At 40.4% G+C, this 16,143-nt stretch overlaps 1 protein-coding gene across 3 annotated transcripts in view; it reads left to right on the top strand.

Moving 5' to 3' along the window:
- LOC105032135 (uncharacterized) overlaps window positions 1–16,143 on the top strand; it is a 22,646-nt gene continuing 6,503 nt past the window's right edge. Inside the window, exons 1-11 of one of the 3 annotated variants that reach the window (XM_073250085.1) lie at window positions 1–402; window positions 695–773; window positions 848–1,006; window positions 1,135–1,212; window positions 1,470–1,574; window positions 8,192–8,258; window positions 8,364–8,425; window positions 8,704–8,843; window positions 9,128–9,254; window positions 9,356–9,470; window positions 15,707–15,795. In XM_073250085.1, the coding sequence (XP_073106186.1) occupies window positions 356–402; window positions 695–773; window positions 848–1,006; window positions 1,135–1,212; window positions 1,470–1,574; window positions 8,192–8,258; window positions 8,364–8,425; window positions 8,704–8,843; window positions 9,128–9,254; window positions 9,356–9,470; window positions 15,707–15,795 (1,068 nt within the window). In that variant the 5' untranslated portion in view covers window positions 1–355. The remainder of the gene's footprint in view (window positions 403–694; window positions 774–847; window positions 1,007–1,134; window positions 1,213–1,469; window positions 1,575–8,191; window positions 8,259–8,363; window positions 8,426–8,703; window positions 8,844–9,127; window positions 9,255–9,355; window positions 9,471–15,706; window positions 15,796–16,143) is intronic. The other 2 variants (XM_010906487.4, XM_010906488.4) reach the window with 2 other exon arrangements.

Below are 16,143 nucleotides of genomic sequence, written 5' to 3' on the forward strand. Positions count from 1 at the left end.
AGTGGATCCGGGGAGGGAGAGAACGAGAGAGTGAGATGGTCTCTTCCAGTTCCGGAAACGATACTTGAGGAGGGAGAGAGATGGCCTCTTCTACTTCCGGAAACCATACTCGAAGTGGAACGTAACTGGAGTTGGTTCGAACCCTCTGGGCTTGTTCTCACACCAACCACCTCCTCTCCTTCCCAAAATAACTCCAAAGATCTCTCCTTTTATCGTATCCCTTCTTCCTTCCGCTCCCCCTTCTCCAACTACTCTCCTCCTCTCTCTAGGGTTTCTCTTCCACTACGTTCCCACATTCTTGCTATGCTTGCTGCCCTAACCCCTCCAGTGCAGTCCTTCGATTTTGGTGCCCGCCATGCCGAAGATGTTTGGCTTTTCTCGCCGCCGAATGAAGCTTGGAAGGTAACCTCCAGCCCATTTGCCCATTTCCTTTGTTCTCATCAACCGCTGCCCCTTTCTGTATTAGATTTCTTGATTAAAACTCAATCTTGGGAAGCTGAACTGAAAGAGACGGTTTTCGAAAGGACTTCTGTCAAAATGATGGCCAATCTATGGTGTTTGGTGTTGTTGGTTGAAGCTCCATTGACATATTTTTTTGATTTATGACCTTCCTTGAGAAAATTTTTAATCTTGATGGATTCTTTAAAGCATTTCTTTGCAAAAGATAACAAATTTATGGTTCTGGATGGTGTAGGTTGAAGGTTCATCTAGGGGATCCTTCGCAGGGGACCAGAAGCCCCGTTCGACCTACTAAGCGAGCGAGCCAGGCAAATGTAAGGATCCTCTGACGAGCCGTCTATGGTTATAGTTGTTGGTTTTGGTTGCTGAGGTATTGAAGTTGGTGCAGGGAGAGAATGTGGTGCCAGCTTCGGTGAGTGGTCGACCTGGTGACATCAATTACCAGTGCTCGTTGGGTACATTTGATCTCAGTAAATGCGGTTTGGGGAGTTCTGAGAATTGGACGGTGCTGCCGACCGAAGGGCACAAACCAGCTTCTCGTTTCAATGTAATGGGTAGTCTTGTTGTTACTGCCTTAAATGTGTACTTTATGATGTTTATACCTTTCTATTCAAGATGAATTTTGCTATTTTACCTTTTTTTAAATAAACGGAATAAAATGTTTCCCCCCAATAGCATGCAGCAGCTGTTGTTGGGAGCAAAATGGTGGTTGTGGGCGGAGATTCTGGCCACGGATTGATGGATGACACACTGGTAATGAAATATGTACTTGCTTTACACAATTCAACCACGAGCGCATGATCATTCATTTTGTGAACTTTGATAATCCACTATGTTCGATATGTTGTATTATCTTTTGAATTTGTGATTATGGTTCATGGTGATCACCTCTGTTAGTTACCATTCGTGAGGTCTGGAATTATGTTCTATTCTAATTACATTCTCAGATAGACTGGTGCTTTGTTATCCCATCTAAGAGCGTTCAGTTCATGGAATTTGTATATTTTCAGATATTAAGTTTGGATAACCTTACCTGGGCTGCCGCTGCTACGAAGGTTTACTTATCACCAAGTGGCCGTTCATTAAAAATTCCTGCATGCAAAGGTCACTCTCTGGTATACTTCTGATAGCTTGTTGCCACTTGCCTCTGCGTTGTATATGTTCCAATTTGATTATGATACTAGGTGGCTTTGCTTTTGCATTAATTTCTCTTTATTGATACTTGATAGTGATATTAATTTATGTGCTAGTATTTTGCCTCCGCTGATATGGGTTTCATATTCTAGGCAAGGAGGAATGGCATATGGTATATACATATTTAGGTTACCTTCTGTCCTTTTGATTCACTGCATTGTTGCAGTGTATCCGAAACTTGCATTCCAAATGCATGTCACTGGAGCTGAAAAGTATTCCTAGGTTTTTTGATAGTTATGGAACCTATTGTAAGATGTTCAATTATTGTAATTCATTTTTTTTGTTTGTGGACATGTCTGCCGTCTTAACTTTTCCTTGGGTTACCTTTGCTAAACCTTCTCACCAAACTTCTCCAAATCTACCTATTTACTCTCTGAAAAACATTGCAAAATTTTATTGAATTCGACAAAGAGTTCCATTTTTGATAGTTATGCAACCTGTTGTATGCTGTTCACTTATTGTCATTCATTTTTTGTTTGTGGACGTTTCTTCTGTCTTAACTTTTTCTTGGGTTACCTTTTGCTAAATATTCTGTTAGGATTTGACGCTTCAAGATTCAGCCCACATTGATCCCACAACGAGGTCCGCGGTGAAAAACGGAGTCCAACGAAACCAAGATCACTCCAAACGGAGCTCGGATGGAGGAGATACGAGCTTTTGAAGTCGGCACGAGACCCGAGGAGTCAGAGAACGGCCGGCGGCGGGCTTGCGGAGCGGCCGCAGGCGGCGGCGTGCGGCCAAGGCGGGGCCAACGCGCGGGACGCGCGACCCAGGCGGGCGGGCGGTCCAGTCGGGCGCGTGGCCCAGGCGGGCACGCGGCCCAGCCCCTGTGCGGGCCCGCGCGCGGGCGCAGGCCGGCCCAGGCCTAGGCACCTTGCCTGGGCCCTGTACCCTGGTCCACTGTGGATTGGGCGGTCCATAGCGGACCGCGTAGGCGTTTTCCACGCGTTTCTCGCGATTCACGGCACTATTCTGTGGACCGGTCGTGATCGGACGGCCCAAGGAGTTTTCGATCTTGATCCAACGGTCCAGAGGCTTGATTTGGGCTGATTAAGGAGTCTTAAACCTAATCTAATTGGGTTTAAGCCCTTTAAAAGGCCTGTACACAGGAACAGTGGCTGTGTGGTTTTGGTTTTCTCCCGTAGATATACCGTACGTAACTCGAAGAAGAGAGAGAGGGTTGTGACGCTGAGAAGAGAAGCAAGAGCAGGGCTTTGGAGAGGTTTTTGGACAGCGGACGTCAGGTACTTCAGGAGTTCAGGGGTTTTCAAGAGAGTTTTTGTGAGTAGAACTTTCTGTGAGAGAGAATTAGGTGTACAAGGATTGAGGGTGAGATCTCCTCTTATAAATTTTTTTTTTCATAGTGAAGTTTGTATGCCCCATAGAGGCGAGTTTTTTTATAGCTGATCCACGTATTTTGATTGTTTTTTGTTTTATTTCTTTTCTTTCTGCTGCATCGCGTGGTACTGAAAAGGTCTTGGAAGGTGGTGTCCTGGCTAGATATCCACCCAACAAGTGGTATCAGAGCAATGCGGTACAAGGACGTAGATTGCAGCGGTGGTGAGCAAGACTGAAGATAGAGAAGACATGAACAATCAAGATGGAGATCAACAAGTTTGATGGTAAGAGCAATTTCTCCTTGTGGCAGGTAAGAGTGAAGGACGTGCTCATCCAACAGGAGTTGATCGATGCTCTCTTGTGCGATGAGAAGCCGACCACCATGGAGGTGCGGGATTAGAAACGGCTACAGATGCAGGCGGTGAGCACCATCCGCATGTACCTGGTGGATGAGGTGGTGATCCATGTGCTGAGCGAGACTTTTCCGACGGTGCTGTGGTCGAAGCTTGAGGAGTTGTACATGGCGAAGTCTCTCACCAACACTCTTTTCCTCTGGAGGCAGTTTTACCAACTGCGGATGACTGAGGAACAGAGTGTGCAGGAGCATCTAAGCCACTTCCAGAAGATCCTCACCGACCTCCTCAGCGTTGGCGAGAATGTTGAGAAGAAGACCAGGGCGCTGGTTTTGCTGGCGTCACTTCCCCCTTCCTACGAGTCCTTGGTGACTACTCTTCTAGTGGAGAAGAGCACCATCAAGATGGACGAGGTCACCACGGCGATACTCGAGAACGAGATTCTCAGGAGGAAAAATCTAGCTTCGAACTCAGGTGGTGTTAGCTCAGCTTTGGTGGCTTCTGGAGAAGCAGGAGGCGGTAGACGGAGCGACAGGAGATCGCAACGAGGGCGGTCCAAGTCTAGGAGGGACTTGAGCAAAACCAGGTGTTACCGGTGTGAGGAGTTGGGGCATCTAGCCAGAGATTGTCCTCAATTCAAAAATCGGACGGTGGCTGCTGTAGCGATGGCTGGCAGCGATTCAGATGGAGATGTCCTGGAGATATCTGACGAGGTATCTACTTCTTCCCAGCAGTGGATATTAGATTCTGCATGTCCCTATCATGTATGTTGCAGAGAGGAGCAGTTTAACTCCCTGGAGAACAGTGAGGGCACTATATATCTGTCAGATGGATCGAGCTGAGCGATCAGAGATATTAGGACGATCAGCTGGAGGACACATGACGGTGCAATGAGAAGATTGGGGGAGGTCCGATACATATCCGATTTCAGGTGGAATCTTATTTCACTTAGCTGACTGGATTCGAGAGGCTACAGGACGGTAGCTGGTGGAGGAACCCTGAGGATGCTACACGGCGATAGAATTATGCTGGAGGAGAAGAAGGGGAGCAGAGGACATTATTACCTAGTGGGGAGCCCAGTGCGAGGTGGAGCTTCGGGAGCCAGACGGAGCCCAAAGCGAGGTGGAGCTCCAGGAGGAGGTGGATCGGGCATAAGACAAGAGACTCGAGAGGACGAGAGGCGACGTCGCAAAGTGAAATTCCTATTGCCGCAGGACAATGCTCCGAGCAGGTCTCAGATCAGGAGGAGCACAGCATACGACGAAGATGGGATCGAGCAGTCTAGTTTGACTCCCATGTTTGTCCATCCATGATCAGGAGGCGATTGCCTCAGGGCATGGGGGCGAGGAGATCCAGAAGCTCTCGAAGTTTGTAGGAGATCGAATATCGAGTCGAGATGGAGATTATTAGGATTTGACGCCTCGAGATTCAGCCTACATTGACCCTACAGCAAGGTCCGCAGCGAAAAATGGAGTCCAACGAGACCAAGATTACCCCAAACGAAGCTTGGATGGAGGAGATACGAGCTTTTGAAGTCGGCACGAGATCCGAGATGGTAGAGGACCACCGGCGGAGCGGCGGCGGCGTGGCCGCAGGCGGCGGTGTGTGGCCCAGGTGGGGCTAACGTGCGGGACGCGCGACCCAGGTGCGCGGCCCAAGCGGGCGGGCGGCCCAGCCGGGCGAGCGGCCCAGGCCCGCGTGCGTGGGCCGGCCCAGGCCCAGGCACCTTGCTTGGGCCCTGTACCTCGGTCCACCATGGACCGGGCGGTCCATGGCAGACCGCGTGGACCGCGTGGGTGTTTCCCACGCATTTCTCGCGGTCCACGGCACTATTCCGTGGATCGATCGCGATCGGACGGCCTAAGGAGTTTCCGATCTTGATCCGACGGTCCAGAGGCTTGATTTGGGCTGATTAAGGAGTCTTAAACCTAATCTAATTGGGTTTAAACCCTTTAAAAGGCCTGTACACAGGAACAGTGGCTGTGTGGTTTTGGTTTTCTCCCGTGGATGTGCCGTACGTAACCCGAAGAAGAGAGAGAGGGTTGTGACGTTGAGAAGAGAAGCAAGAGCAGGGCTCTGGAGAGGTTTTTGGACAGCGGACGCCAGGTACTTCAGGGGTTCAGGGGTTTTCAAGAGAGAGAGTTTTTGTGCGGAGAACTTTCTGTGAGAGAGAACTCGGTGTACAAGGATTGAGGGTGAGATCTCCTCTTGTAATTTTTTTTTTGCATTGTGAAGTTTGCATGCCCCGTAGAGACGAGCCCTTTTGTGGCTGATCCACGTATTTTGATTGTTTTTTGTTTTGTTTCTTCTTTTTTCCTGCTGCATCGCGTGGTACTGAAAAGATCTTGGAAGGTGGTGTCCTGGCCAGACATCCACCCAACACATTCTCACCAAACTTCTCCAAATATACCTATCTACTCTCTGAATTCAACAAATGGTTCCTTTAAGTTCCACCAACTATTTTAAAGCTAGTGCTGAAATGATGATGGACAAGAAGGTAGAAAGCCAGTGCTGTTCAAATAATTTCTTCTTTGATGATATATGGGAGGTGAAATTAGTTTGGGTCGTTTCGGCTTTCATTAGCCTCTTCAAGTCATCATGCATGCCTCCATTTCTCCTTGCATGTGATGTGTACCTGTATAAATCCTTCACAAAACATAATGGGCTGGATTCGGTTTCTTTAATAGCATACCTTATGTCATATCTTGAGCTTCTGATTTGCCCTTAAACATTAACTCCTAGATAAATAAAGGAGCTACTCTATTTTATTGTTTCTATATGATTTGTAATCTGCTAAAACTTGTGAAGCGTGTGGTTGGTCAAAGTTGCCATCCTAGTTGATGTTCCAGCCAATCTGTTTGCATTGACCTGTGATTGTAAGCTACAATATAACTACGTGTTTGCTTGATATGGTTCATGATCCTTTCAGAGTTTCTACATCAGAATGTTAACTATATGTTTGCTTGATATGGTTCATGATCCTTTCAGAGTTTCTACATCAGAATGTTAAATTATTAAAGAGCTTTTGGTTATAAACTCCTGATGTCTATCCAACCTGACTTTGTGCTTTTGATAGTTCAACTATTTATTGGGATCCCTCACCTTGTTTTGGGATCATGATTGCCTAGATAATTATTGGTTATTTTATTTTATTTTATTTCGTTTGCATCCTTGCTGTGCTTTATGCTTCTTTTGGTTCTTGTTAAACTCCATTTTCACTGCATCCTAAATTTTTTGAGAGCTTGGTTCCCCAAATTTGACTTCCTGCTTCTGGTTGCTATTTTTTCCTGTAACCATGTTATAACATATTTCCTATCTCTATTCTCTCGAATCTATCGCTTTATAAATTAGCTGATTCTATGTTTCCTCCCTCCTTGCATTGGTTCATATACCCTTGGTAGATTGTATTGCCCCATTAACAATCTCCAATAACTTGCATGATCTTGCTTTACTTGAGATCTACTGATGATGTCACAGTTTTTCAATGCAGTATTTCAGTTTCATTTTTGCAATAATTTTCATGTCCATATTCCAGCCCCTGTTGCATGTTTTTATTTGAATGTACTATGTCAAGTTGTGATGGGGGTGAAAGATGGTGAATCTTGATATTTTTATTGAATTTGTTTAGTCTTGATATAATAAACATGTGAGATGGAGATGCTTTATCTGAAACTGAAAGCGCAACAGCATGAAATAGAGAATGAAAATCTAGAGCATGTGCAGCACTATGTGAAGAGAGTTGTGGCTACTGGTTCTATCTCTTGTCCTGTAATTGCACACTTTATACTTCATGAGTTAGTTGCTCACATTTCTCTCTTTAAATTTGCTGCCTTTTCTATTCTTATTTCTTCTTGAGCTTGTGGACATTAATCTGTTTCATTTGTCATCTTTTTATCTTTCTGCACCAAACTACAGTATCAGTTATCTTGTTGAGAAACCCCAGGAAACTACTAAGAATTTTATTTATCATTTATTTTTGAGGTCTCTTGTTTCTGGTGATATCTGAGAACTGGAATTTCCCTGCTCAGCCTGCTGATAGATCATAGATCTGCTTTTATGCACACTGGCTCTGGGCAGTTAGCTTGGGATACCAGATTTTTGTCTTTATTGAAGAAATCATCTAATCTGCTGGAAGAGCAACAAGAAAGATAATATTTTGTTTCATATTTAGTTCGCCCATTAGTGATGTTTAATACTTGTGTGGAAATCATCTTGCTATGTCACGTATTTTAATCTCTATCTTGGTCATTGCTTTTCATGCTCCAGTCTCAATAATAGTAATTGCAGAAAGGTATTTACATAGCCAACAATCTGGTATTTCACAAGCAAATGAAGTTGCCATGTCTATAGCTTTTAATCACGTGTTTTGTCCAATATTTTAAGCAACTTTGAGGCTCTTCAACAAAAACTCATACCATTGTAAATTTCAATGTTCATTGCTCAGTCCACTTTATATGTCAGAAACGGGCCTCCTTGACTGCAGGGGTGGGTGGGGTGGGTTAGATATTGACCATAAGTAAAGATTCCCTTTCTATATTGTTATATTTTGTACGTGCATGCTTCAATGTTCATGTGTTATAGAGTCATTACATGGAATGGCCTTTGGCCTATGAATAGTGTATGATTTGAACCACAGGCCTCCTTAGTGGATTGTTGCATCCTTATAATAGTCCATCACTTCTTATTCATTCTATGTTTGAAAAGTTCGTTTGCCTAAGCATGATTGTTATTGCTGTTATGATCTGAATTCTTAAGATACACGGTATCTTGCTATGTCATAAATATGGATGAGTGCTAATCTTCTATCCTGAATAGAGAAAATAACTTGGCTGCATTTGTTGTCGTAGGTGTCTTGGGGAAAAATGGTTCTTCTTGTTGGGGGGAAAACTGATCCTGTGAGTGACAAAATATCAGGTTGTATGTCATGCTTATGCAATTACTATTCCACTGGTTAATGTCATCATTTTTCATTTTTTTCCTGATGTGGTTAATTAATATTGTGCATTCAATACCCAACAGTATGGTCCTTTGATGTAGAAACAGAATGCTGGTTGCATATAGAAGCCAAGGGAGACATTCCGGTAATTCATTATACTTTCTGCTTTCTGCATTTTGATTAAGTTTAACTGGCTTATATTTTCTTGAAGTCTTTATGCTTTCTTATCTTCATACCATTCCTTCCATGTTACAGTCATCAACTGAAAGCAAAAGCTTAAAGTTATGTTCCTTCTACTTGTTTTTGTTATCTTTTCCACTTATCCATTCTAGATGGCAGTAGGCACTAAAGAATGCTGTATTTCTTCTTTCTTTCTTTTTCCCCATGGTGTTGGAATTTCAAAAAGTTACCATTGTATTTCAGGCTGCTCGCAGTGGGCATACCGTAATCAGAGCAGGTTCTGTCTTGATCCTGTTTGGGGGTGAGGATGCAAAAAGGAGAAAATTAAATGATCTTCATATGTTTGATCTGAAGTCGTTAACATGGCTTCCCTTATATTATACGTGAGTAGGCTTTCTGCTCAGCACTTCTATATTTGATCAACCAATCTTGATACAACGCGCATGATTATAGAAGCCACAAAGAAATGTAGTATTTAAAAAAACATCACATGGAAAATAACCGGGACCTTTTCCCATTGTGTATTAAAATGATTTATTTGCTTACTTGATACTTGTATTGCTTATGGAGTTACATTTCCTTTTTAATATAATTCCAGAATTTATAGACATGTTTTTAGTTTTGAATCTTTCAACTGCACCTTGGAACTAAACCACATCATTAACAGAGGAACTGGACCTTCTCCAAGATCAAATCATGTGGCTGCGCTTTATGATGACCGAATCCTTTTTGTTTTTGGAGGGCAATCAAAGTCGAGGATTCTGAATGATCTTTATTCACTAGACTTTGAAACAGTAAGTGACATGGAGGCCTCTTCAACTTTGTCAAGTTGATGTTTGTCAAAGTGTTGCATATGGTGGAGGATTTGACAACTTGTTCGTATATCTTCTTTCAGATGGTATGGTCAAGAGTAAAGATCCGTGGTCGTCATCCATCACCTAGAGCAGGTTGCTGTGGAGCTCTTTGTGGAACTAAATGGTATATCACGGGGGGAGGAAGCAAGAAAAAACGTATGCTTAAACTGTTACATAGAGTATGCTCTGATAGATTATTCTGTTTTAAATGATCTTGATTTTCATGATTAAGAGAGCTTATTCTTCAGCTTCCATTTTAAGGTTTTTATGCTTGAGTTATGCATAGTTCTGAGACTCTTGAGCTAAACATCTCATCTATGCTAGAACATGTTTAAATTTATGATTTAGAGGTAAAGACGGCAAGTTTCCAATTTTTCTCATTTCTTTTCTTTTCCTATAAAAGTTTGGGTAGGTTTTTTATGGAAGATGCTTTTGTTGATGCCTTATGGCTGACCCTTGTTTTTTTTATTTATTAATGTGAACTGTACATAATATAATGTCCTTTTGTGGAGCAATTTGCTATCATGGATGAACAAAGCTTATTACTGAGTTACTATGTTAGACTAAAGCTTATCATTGAGTTACTATGTTAGTAATCTACATGAAACTCACATAGGCTCCATCGCGCATGGCAATAGGTGGTAGAGCTTTTATCTGTAGAGTTTTCAGCAGTAGAGCTTTCGCTAGTAAAGTCTTAAGTAAAAGGTTGTTTACTATTTGGTAATTATATTTTTCAGATACTTTGAAACTTTAATATATTTGATAACCAAATTGAGAAAGTAATTTTAGTATCAAGGAATGATAATAAATGGTATTGGATAGTGCTTTCAATTATTTAATTATTTGTATTATAAAAACTCTTAATTTATAATACAACAATATTTTTATAGTATTATTAAACAATATGATAATATTATATTATTATAGTTATTACGATATAATAATGATAATGGTATTATATTATATATCATATTACATTGTTATTACAATCAAAAATTGTTATTATAAAGTATTGTTAATTTATTAATATTTTTATATTTTAATCTGAGTAATATAATAAATAATGTAATTATTTTTTATGGGTGATTACCTAATAACATAGTATCCTAATAGCAAATTGGGTAACTCTTGATTCTAATAGCAATATAAATATTTGACTTTGTTCATTCGGTATAAAATGGCAACAAAATTGTTCATATATCCACAATCATAATAACATCGTAAATGTTTACTGGCATTTCTTGATATCCATGTTACAAGCATAAAAGACCTCAACTTAAATCACTATAGCGTTAAAAATATTTTAAATTGATTTTTAAAAAATTCCATTGTCAGAACCCAAATCCAGGTCTCTTGGGCAAGCTTTTGCCCAAACAACAGCTTTTCGATGTGTCTCGAGTAGAACTTTTGCCTAAAAGCTCCAAATTGGAGCTTTCCCTAATATAGACCTTTTCTAGCTTTTGGATGACTTGAAAAGCTATTTGAAAATTTTTACCAAACATCGTAAAATCACCAAAAGAGCTTCTGACCCTCCAAGAAGCACTTTTTAGCCCTCTAAAAGCAAAGCCAAATAGGGCCATAATAATATATAACCTTCACCCTTCAAATAAACCATTTGTTCTTTCCTCCAACTCAGCCAATACTGTTCAAAAATCTCTTAGATAATTAGATGCTAAAGATGAATACTTCTAGATGTTGATCAAGATAGCAATACAATGAAACTTGAGCAAGTATCGGGTGTGTATAAAAGGATAAACTATCTAAACAGAGAACAAAGCCTGCTCGATAATGTAACTGTTTACCACATGACGGATAGTGTTGCTGTTTACCTCATGATAAGTAAAAAACTACACAAGTGTATTTGTAGAGTCTATGCACAAACATCATAAAATGCAAACTATGTGCAGAGATCATGTAGTGGATGATGTGCATAAACATCACGAGTATGCTTGTGTTATTATGTAATAGAAAGTAGGCTATGACACTTTCTGTTTTAAAAAGTGGTTTTATAACTTTAGGCCTTTACTTTGCAACACTGAAATATTTCTACTTCTATGAATAGCTGAATATATACTTATTTGGTTTCATGTCCTAGTGTGATAAGAAGTGTATTCTATAATGGTTAACTATCGTATGCTGTATTTTGTGTCGCTTGCTCGCTTCTTTTTATTTTGAATGTATAGTTGCTCTACTAACATGTAAGGATGATCTCCCTTGAATCTTTATTATAATTTGCATTTTGGCAGTTGATTTTGTCACCTTACTAAAATTTTATCATCTTTTTTGTTGCTAGTAAGGGGCATCTGGAGAGAATGTTTTCATAAAATGCTTGTTGACCTTTTCTATTTGTTGAAAAGAAAAGCTCAAAAAGAATTCCATTCATTAATGAAATTCTATCTCTTTGAATAGATGAAAAACAAGTACATAAGAAAAGAAGTACATACTTGAAAAGCAAATACATAGCATGTTTAGAGATATACTAAGTTTAGAGATATATTAAATATGTCTTTCTTATATAAAGACTTATTAAATAAGCATAATTCTAATCAAGATTTTTCATACCAGTACCGGCAGCCGTTTCGATTGGCCGGCAGTACGGTACCGTACCGAATCGAGACAAACCGATGAAGGAACCCGGAGCCGAATCGAGAGAAGAAAGAGAGAGAAATAGAGAGAGAGGGAAGAAAGAAAAAAGGGAGGGGAAGGAGTCGGTGGAGCCGTCGGACGGCCTCCGACTGGCTGCCATGGCCGTCAAAGGGTGCAGTCCACGTGTGTGCTGCCATGGGCACGAAACAGGGGCGATGCCCCTATTTCATGAATTTTTTAAAAAAATCGGATTTTAAGTGAAGCCGGCCATTTTTTTTTTTAATTTTGAAGTCGACAATTAGGTTGCCGACTTCATGAGTTTAAAATCAAAAAAAAAAATGAAAACAGGCCATTGCCTGTTTCAAAAACGATGGCTCTGCCCGCTCGACCGTCCTCAGGCCATCGGCGTCGGCTCGTCGGCCATCGAGATCCTCACGACGGAGGCACCATCCATTCAGTACGTTGCCCCCCTCCGTCGAGCTCGCTCTTTCAAGTGCCCTATCGGATGATAACAGGGCTCGAAAGCCCTCCGACGACTGCAGCAGGCCATCGTCGGCTTCCGACGACTCCTGCCTCCCTCCCTCTCCTCTCTTTCTCACTTTTTCTCTATTTTCCTCCCGATACCCCCGATATACTGTTTGAACCGGTCGAACCGTGCCGGTTCCCTGTTGGTTCGATACGGTACAGGGTGTATCGGTCGATTTGGCAAGGTACAGAAAATTTTGATTCTAACACTCGTGCTGGAGTATATATATCAAACATGCCCAACTTGTTATACATAGAGTTGAAAATACCAAAAGATGGAGACTTAGTCAAATATCAGCTAATTACTCAGATGATGGAGCGAATGGTGTTATGATTATCTTGTTCATCATAGCATCTCTTTGAGGATGTCCCAGATTTGTTTAGCTGTCTTCAGGAACATGACATCAGTACTAACCTTTTTCTTTATGCTATTCCACAATCATGATATAACACAACAGTCACTAATCAGCCAGTCGTCATAGGCAGGATCTTTGAAATTTGGAGGATCTTCAGTCAGGTGTCGTGCCTTTCATTGGGCACCAATAAACAGTTTAAACGATTGGATCCATAAAAAGTAGTTAGTGCCATTAGGCTTCATTTAAGGCTGCAAATGAACGGGTTGGCCCATGGCTCGACCCGATCCGACCCACGTAGACCCGACCCGAACCATTTTAAAAGACCTACGGATCTAGGTCGGGTTCTAAAATTGGATCCATTTCATTTTTCGGATCAGATCTGGATTTATTGAATTCTGATCCGACCCAATTCATGAAGATTTTTGGGTTGATTTGTGTCTTGAGATAAATGATCCGATCCGATTTGACCTGATCTGAACCCAATACGAGATCCGAATACTCATCTGAACGGCTGAACCCAAATCCATCCCAAGTCTTTCTCTCGGCCTCTTAGACACACTTTTAAAATAAAATAATGCTCTCTTTCCATCCCTAATCGCTTTTCTCTCCATCTCCTAGGCTTCTTCCGTTCCCGATCAATCTCCCTTCTCAAAAGGCAAATTTCTGCACCAACGACATTTATTGCCATTTTATTAAAGTCATAGTATTGGAAAGTAGGCATTCTTAACATCTGAATGCAAAAATAATAAGATAAAGGCAATTTGGCATATTACTTAGCTCTAGGTTTTATTGATCTTATCTTATAGATTTTTTCTTCTAATCTGTTTAATGGATTTTTTTAATCTTAATTCAGATGTTTTTGTCATTTGGTTTCAAACCTATCTTCTTTTTTGGTTTATTTATTATAATTCTTTTTTTTGTCAAGAACTTACAAGTTCAATTATTTTTGTCAGCATTCGTCAATTTTTATTGATATTCTTGAATTTTTTCACATATGTAAATAAAATTGGACTTGGTCTTTGATGGTTATAGGTGTATCTTAAACATTCATGGTCCATTCTCTAGTCATAGGATTTGATAAACTTTTTTGAAGCTAGATTTTTTATGATGGTACGTCACAAGCTATAAAAAGACAATCTTCATTGTGCTGCTTGAAAGTTTAAGACATATAGCCTCCTGAAAAGAAGTTTGGATGGGTGAGTGAACCCCATGCCATTACTTACAGAATTTTTTTTATTATTTTTTCTTATAATTTCTAATGTTTGATTACAACTTATGCACACATTTTTCTTGTCGAAACTGGCATCATTTACAATTGAATACAGCAAACTTTTCAACCACTTGTTTCCTATAAATGAAGGGAAGAACTAATTCATTAACAAAATAAGTTGGTTAAATCCGATAGTGGTATAAATAAGGTTGCTTATAGATCTTCTACTTATTAATTTTGTTATTTATAACCTAGATCCAAGTCGATCCAGATCCAGATCCGAACTGAAACCGTATTTCATGGATCAGGGTCGGGCTATACATGGATCCAACCCGACCCGAATGATCCGTTGGATCAAAAAATTTGATTTTAAGCCTGATCCGATCCGAGCCGATCTTCTATTAGACTGAGTTTGGGTCCAATATTTAGACCCGATCAAGGAATCGGATTAGATCGGGGTCACTCATGATCCGGTTCGATCCGACCCATTTGCACCCCAAGCTTCACTGTAGGTGCCGTCAAATTCTTTGTCTAGTGTCAAAATTGGGAGTCAAAAGCGTCGAGAGTTGTTGTCGTTATTTGAGGATGCCATAGCAGCCAGATAGGAGAACAGAAACAATCAGACATCCAGATAGTGAAAGAAGGAAGGATATCTTTACATGGCAGTTAGAGAAGAGGACAAAAATGACCAGACAGCTAGACAGTGAAAGAGGGGGGACAGCCAGAGAAATCACAGACAATATACCACTTTCGTGATTAGTAGATAGCCAGAAAGATACTTACGCCAGGAAGGATATCTTCACATGGCATAGGAAAGATACTTACGCCATATAGAAGAAGAAGAGAAGAGAGAAAGAAGATCAAGAAACAAGGAGAAGTTCAAGAAATAGAGAGTGAGATCAAGAAGAGAGGCAGTGGGTGGTGAGGGAGGAGGCAGCTGTTGTGGTTTGAGTTGGTGGAGATGGGTGACAGCTAGGGTTATGAAACCTAATGCTCTGATATCATGTTGAAAGGAAAAGCTCAAAAGAAATTCAATTCATTAATGAGATCTCATCTCTTTAAATAGATGAAAAACAAGAACATAAGGAAAGAAATATATACTTGAAAAGCAAGTACATATCAAGTTTAGAGATATACTAAATATGTTCTTTCTATATAAGGACTTATTAAATAAGCATAATTCTAACACTTTTAATGAGAAAAATCATTTGGGCATTGAAGTAGTTTCTTGTCCTCCATGACTTGCCATCCTCCTCCTACCTATGTAAGTGGTGCTGATCCATCCGTTTGACCATCATTTCCCTTTTCTAGATGCCACCTTGTTTTGTCCATGTAAATTGTTAACTCGATGCTAGCTACCATATTGGCAAATGCTCTTGTGGTTGATACAAGAGACCTGGGTTTGATGCTGCCTTCACCCTGATTCAGCTGGTTTTCTCAATACTAATGATCCACCTTCCCATTTCTGAATAACTTTTTTCAAGCATAAAATTTTGTTCATCCCTCTAATTCAGCAGTGAAAGCCCCCATATCCAGTCAATCTAATTTCCATATTCTATGCCCAGGATTTGGCGGTCATATGTTGTGTAATTTTTGCTGGTTACTTATTTGTTAGAACTATTTATGGATCATCAGTATCATTAATAATTCATGGATCATTGTTAAAATTATACTTCAATTAGCACATGCTTTCTAACAAGTAGTTCTCTTTTCAGGACATGCAGAAACTTTAGTCTTTGACGTTTTAAAATTTGAGTGGTCTGTTTCAGTTATTTCCCCTGGTGCTTCTGTTACTACCAACAAAGTGAGTTTGCTAATAATCTTTTCCATTTCCTTTATTATGACTTTATACTGTCATGTGTCTATTGCTATTCTTCAGTTTTATGATGATAGGTCTGTAGTTTTACTTACCTATGATGTCATTCTGAATATTTAATCAGAATTCTGAGAATTTCTAGAAGAATGTCTTAAATTCCTGTGTCATTATGGTTTCTATTGATGCTTTTCTTTGTGGCATCAATATTCTTTATGTGAAAGATACCATAATGGGTTTCAGGTTGCTAATATTGTTGATTCTGTGCAGATTTTTTTCTTAATTTGTTGAAGATGAGAACGAGCCTGTAGGTTTTGTTTATCATAATACTGGAAATCT

Source organism: Elaeis guineensis, chromosome 1 (assembly GCF_000442705.2).
Source record: "Elaeis guineensis isolate ETL-2024a chromosome 1, EG11, whole genome shotgun sequence".
In the NCBI taxonomy this organism is placed as follows: Eukaryota; Viridiplantae; Streptophyta; class Magnoliopsida; order Arecales; family Arecaceae; genus Elaeis; species Elaeis guineensis.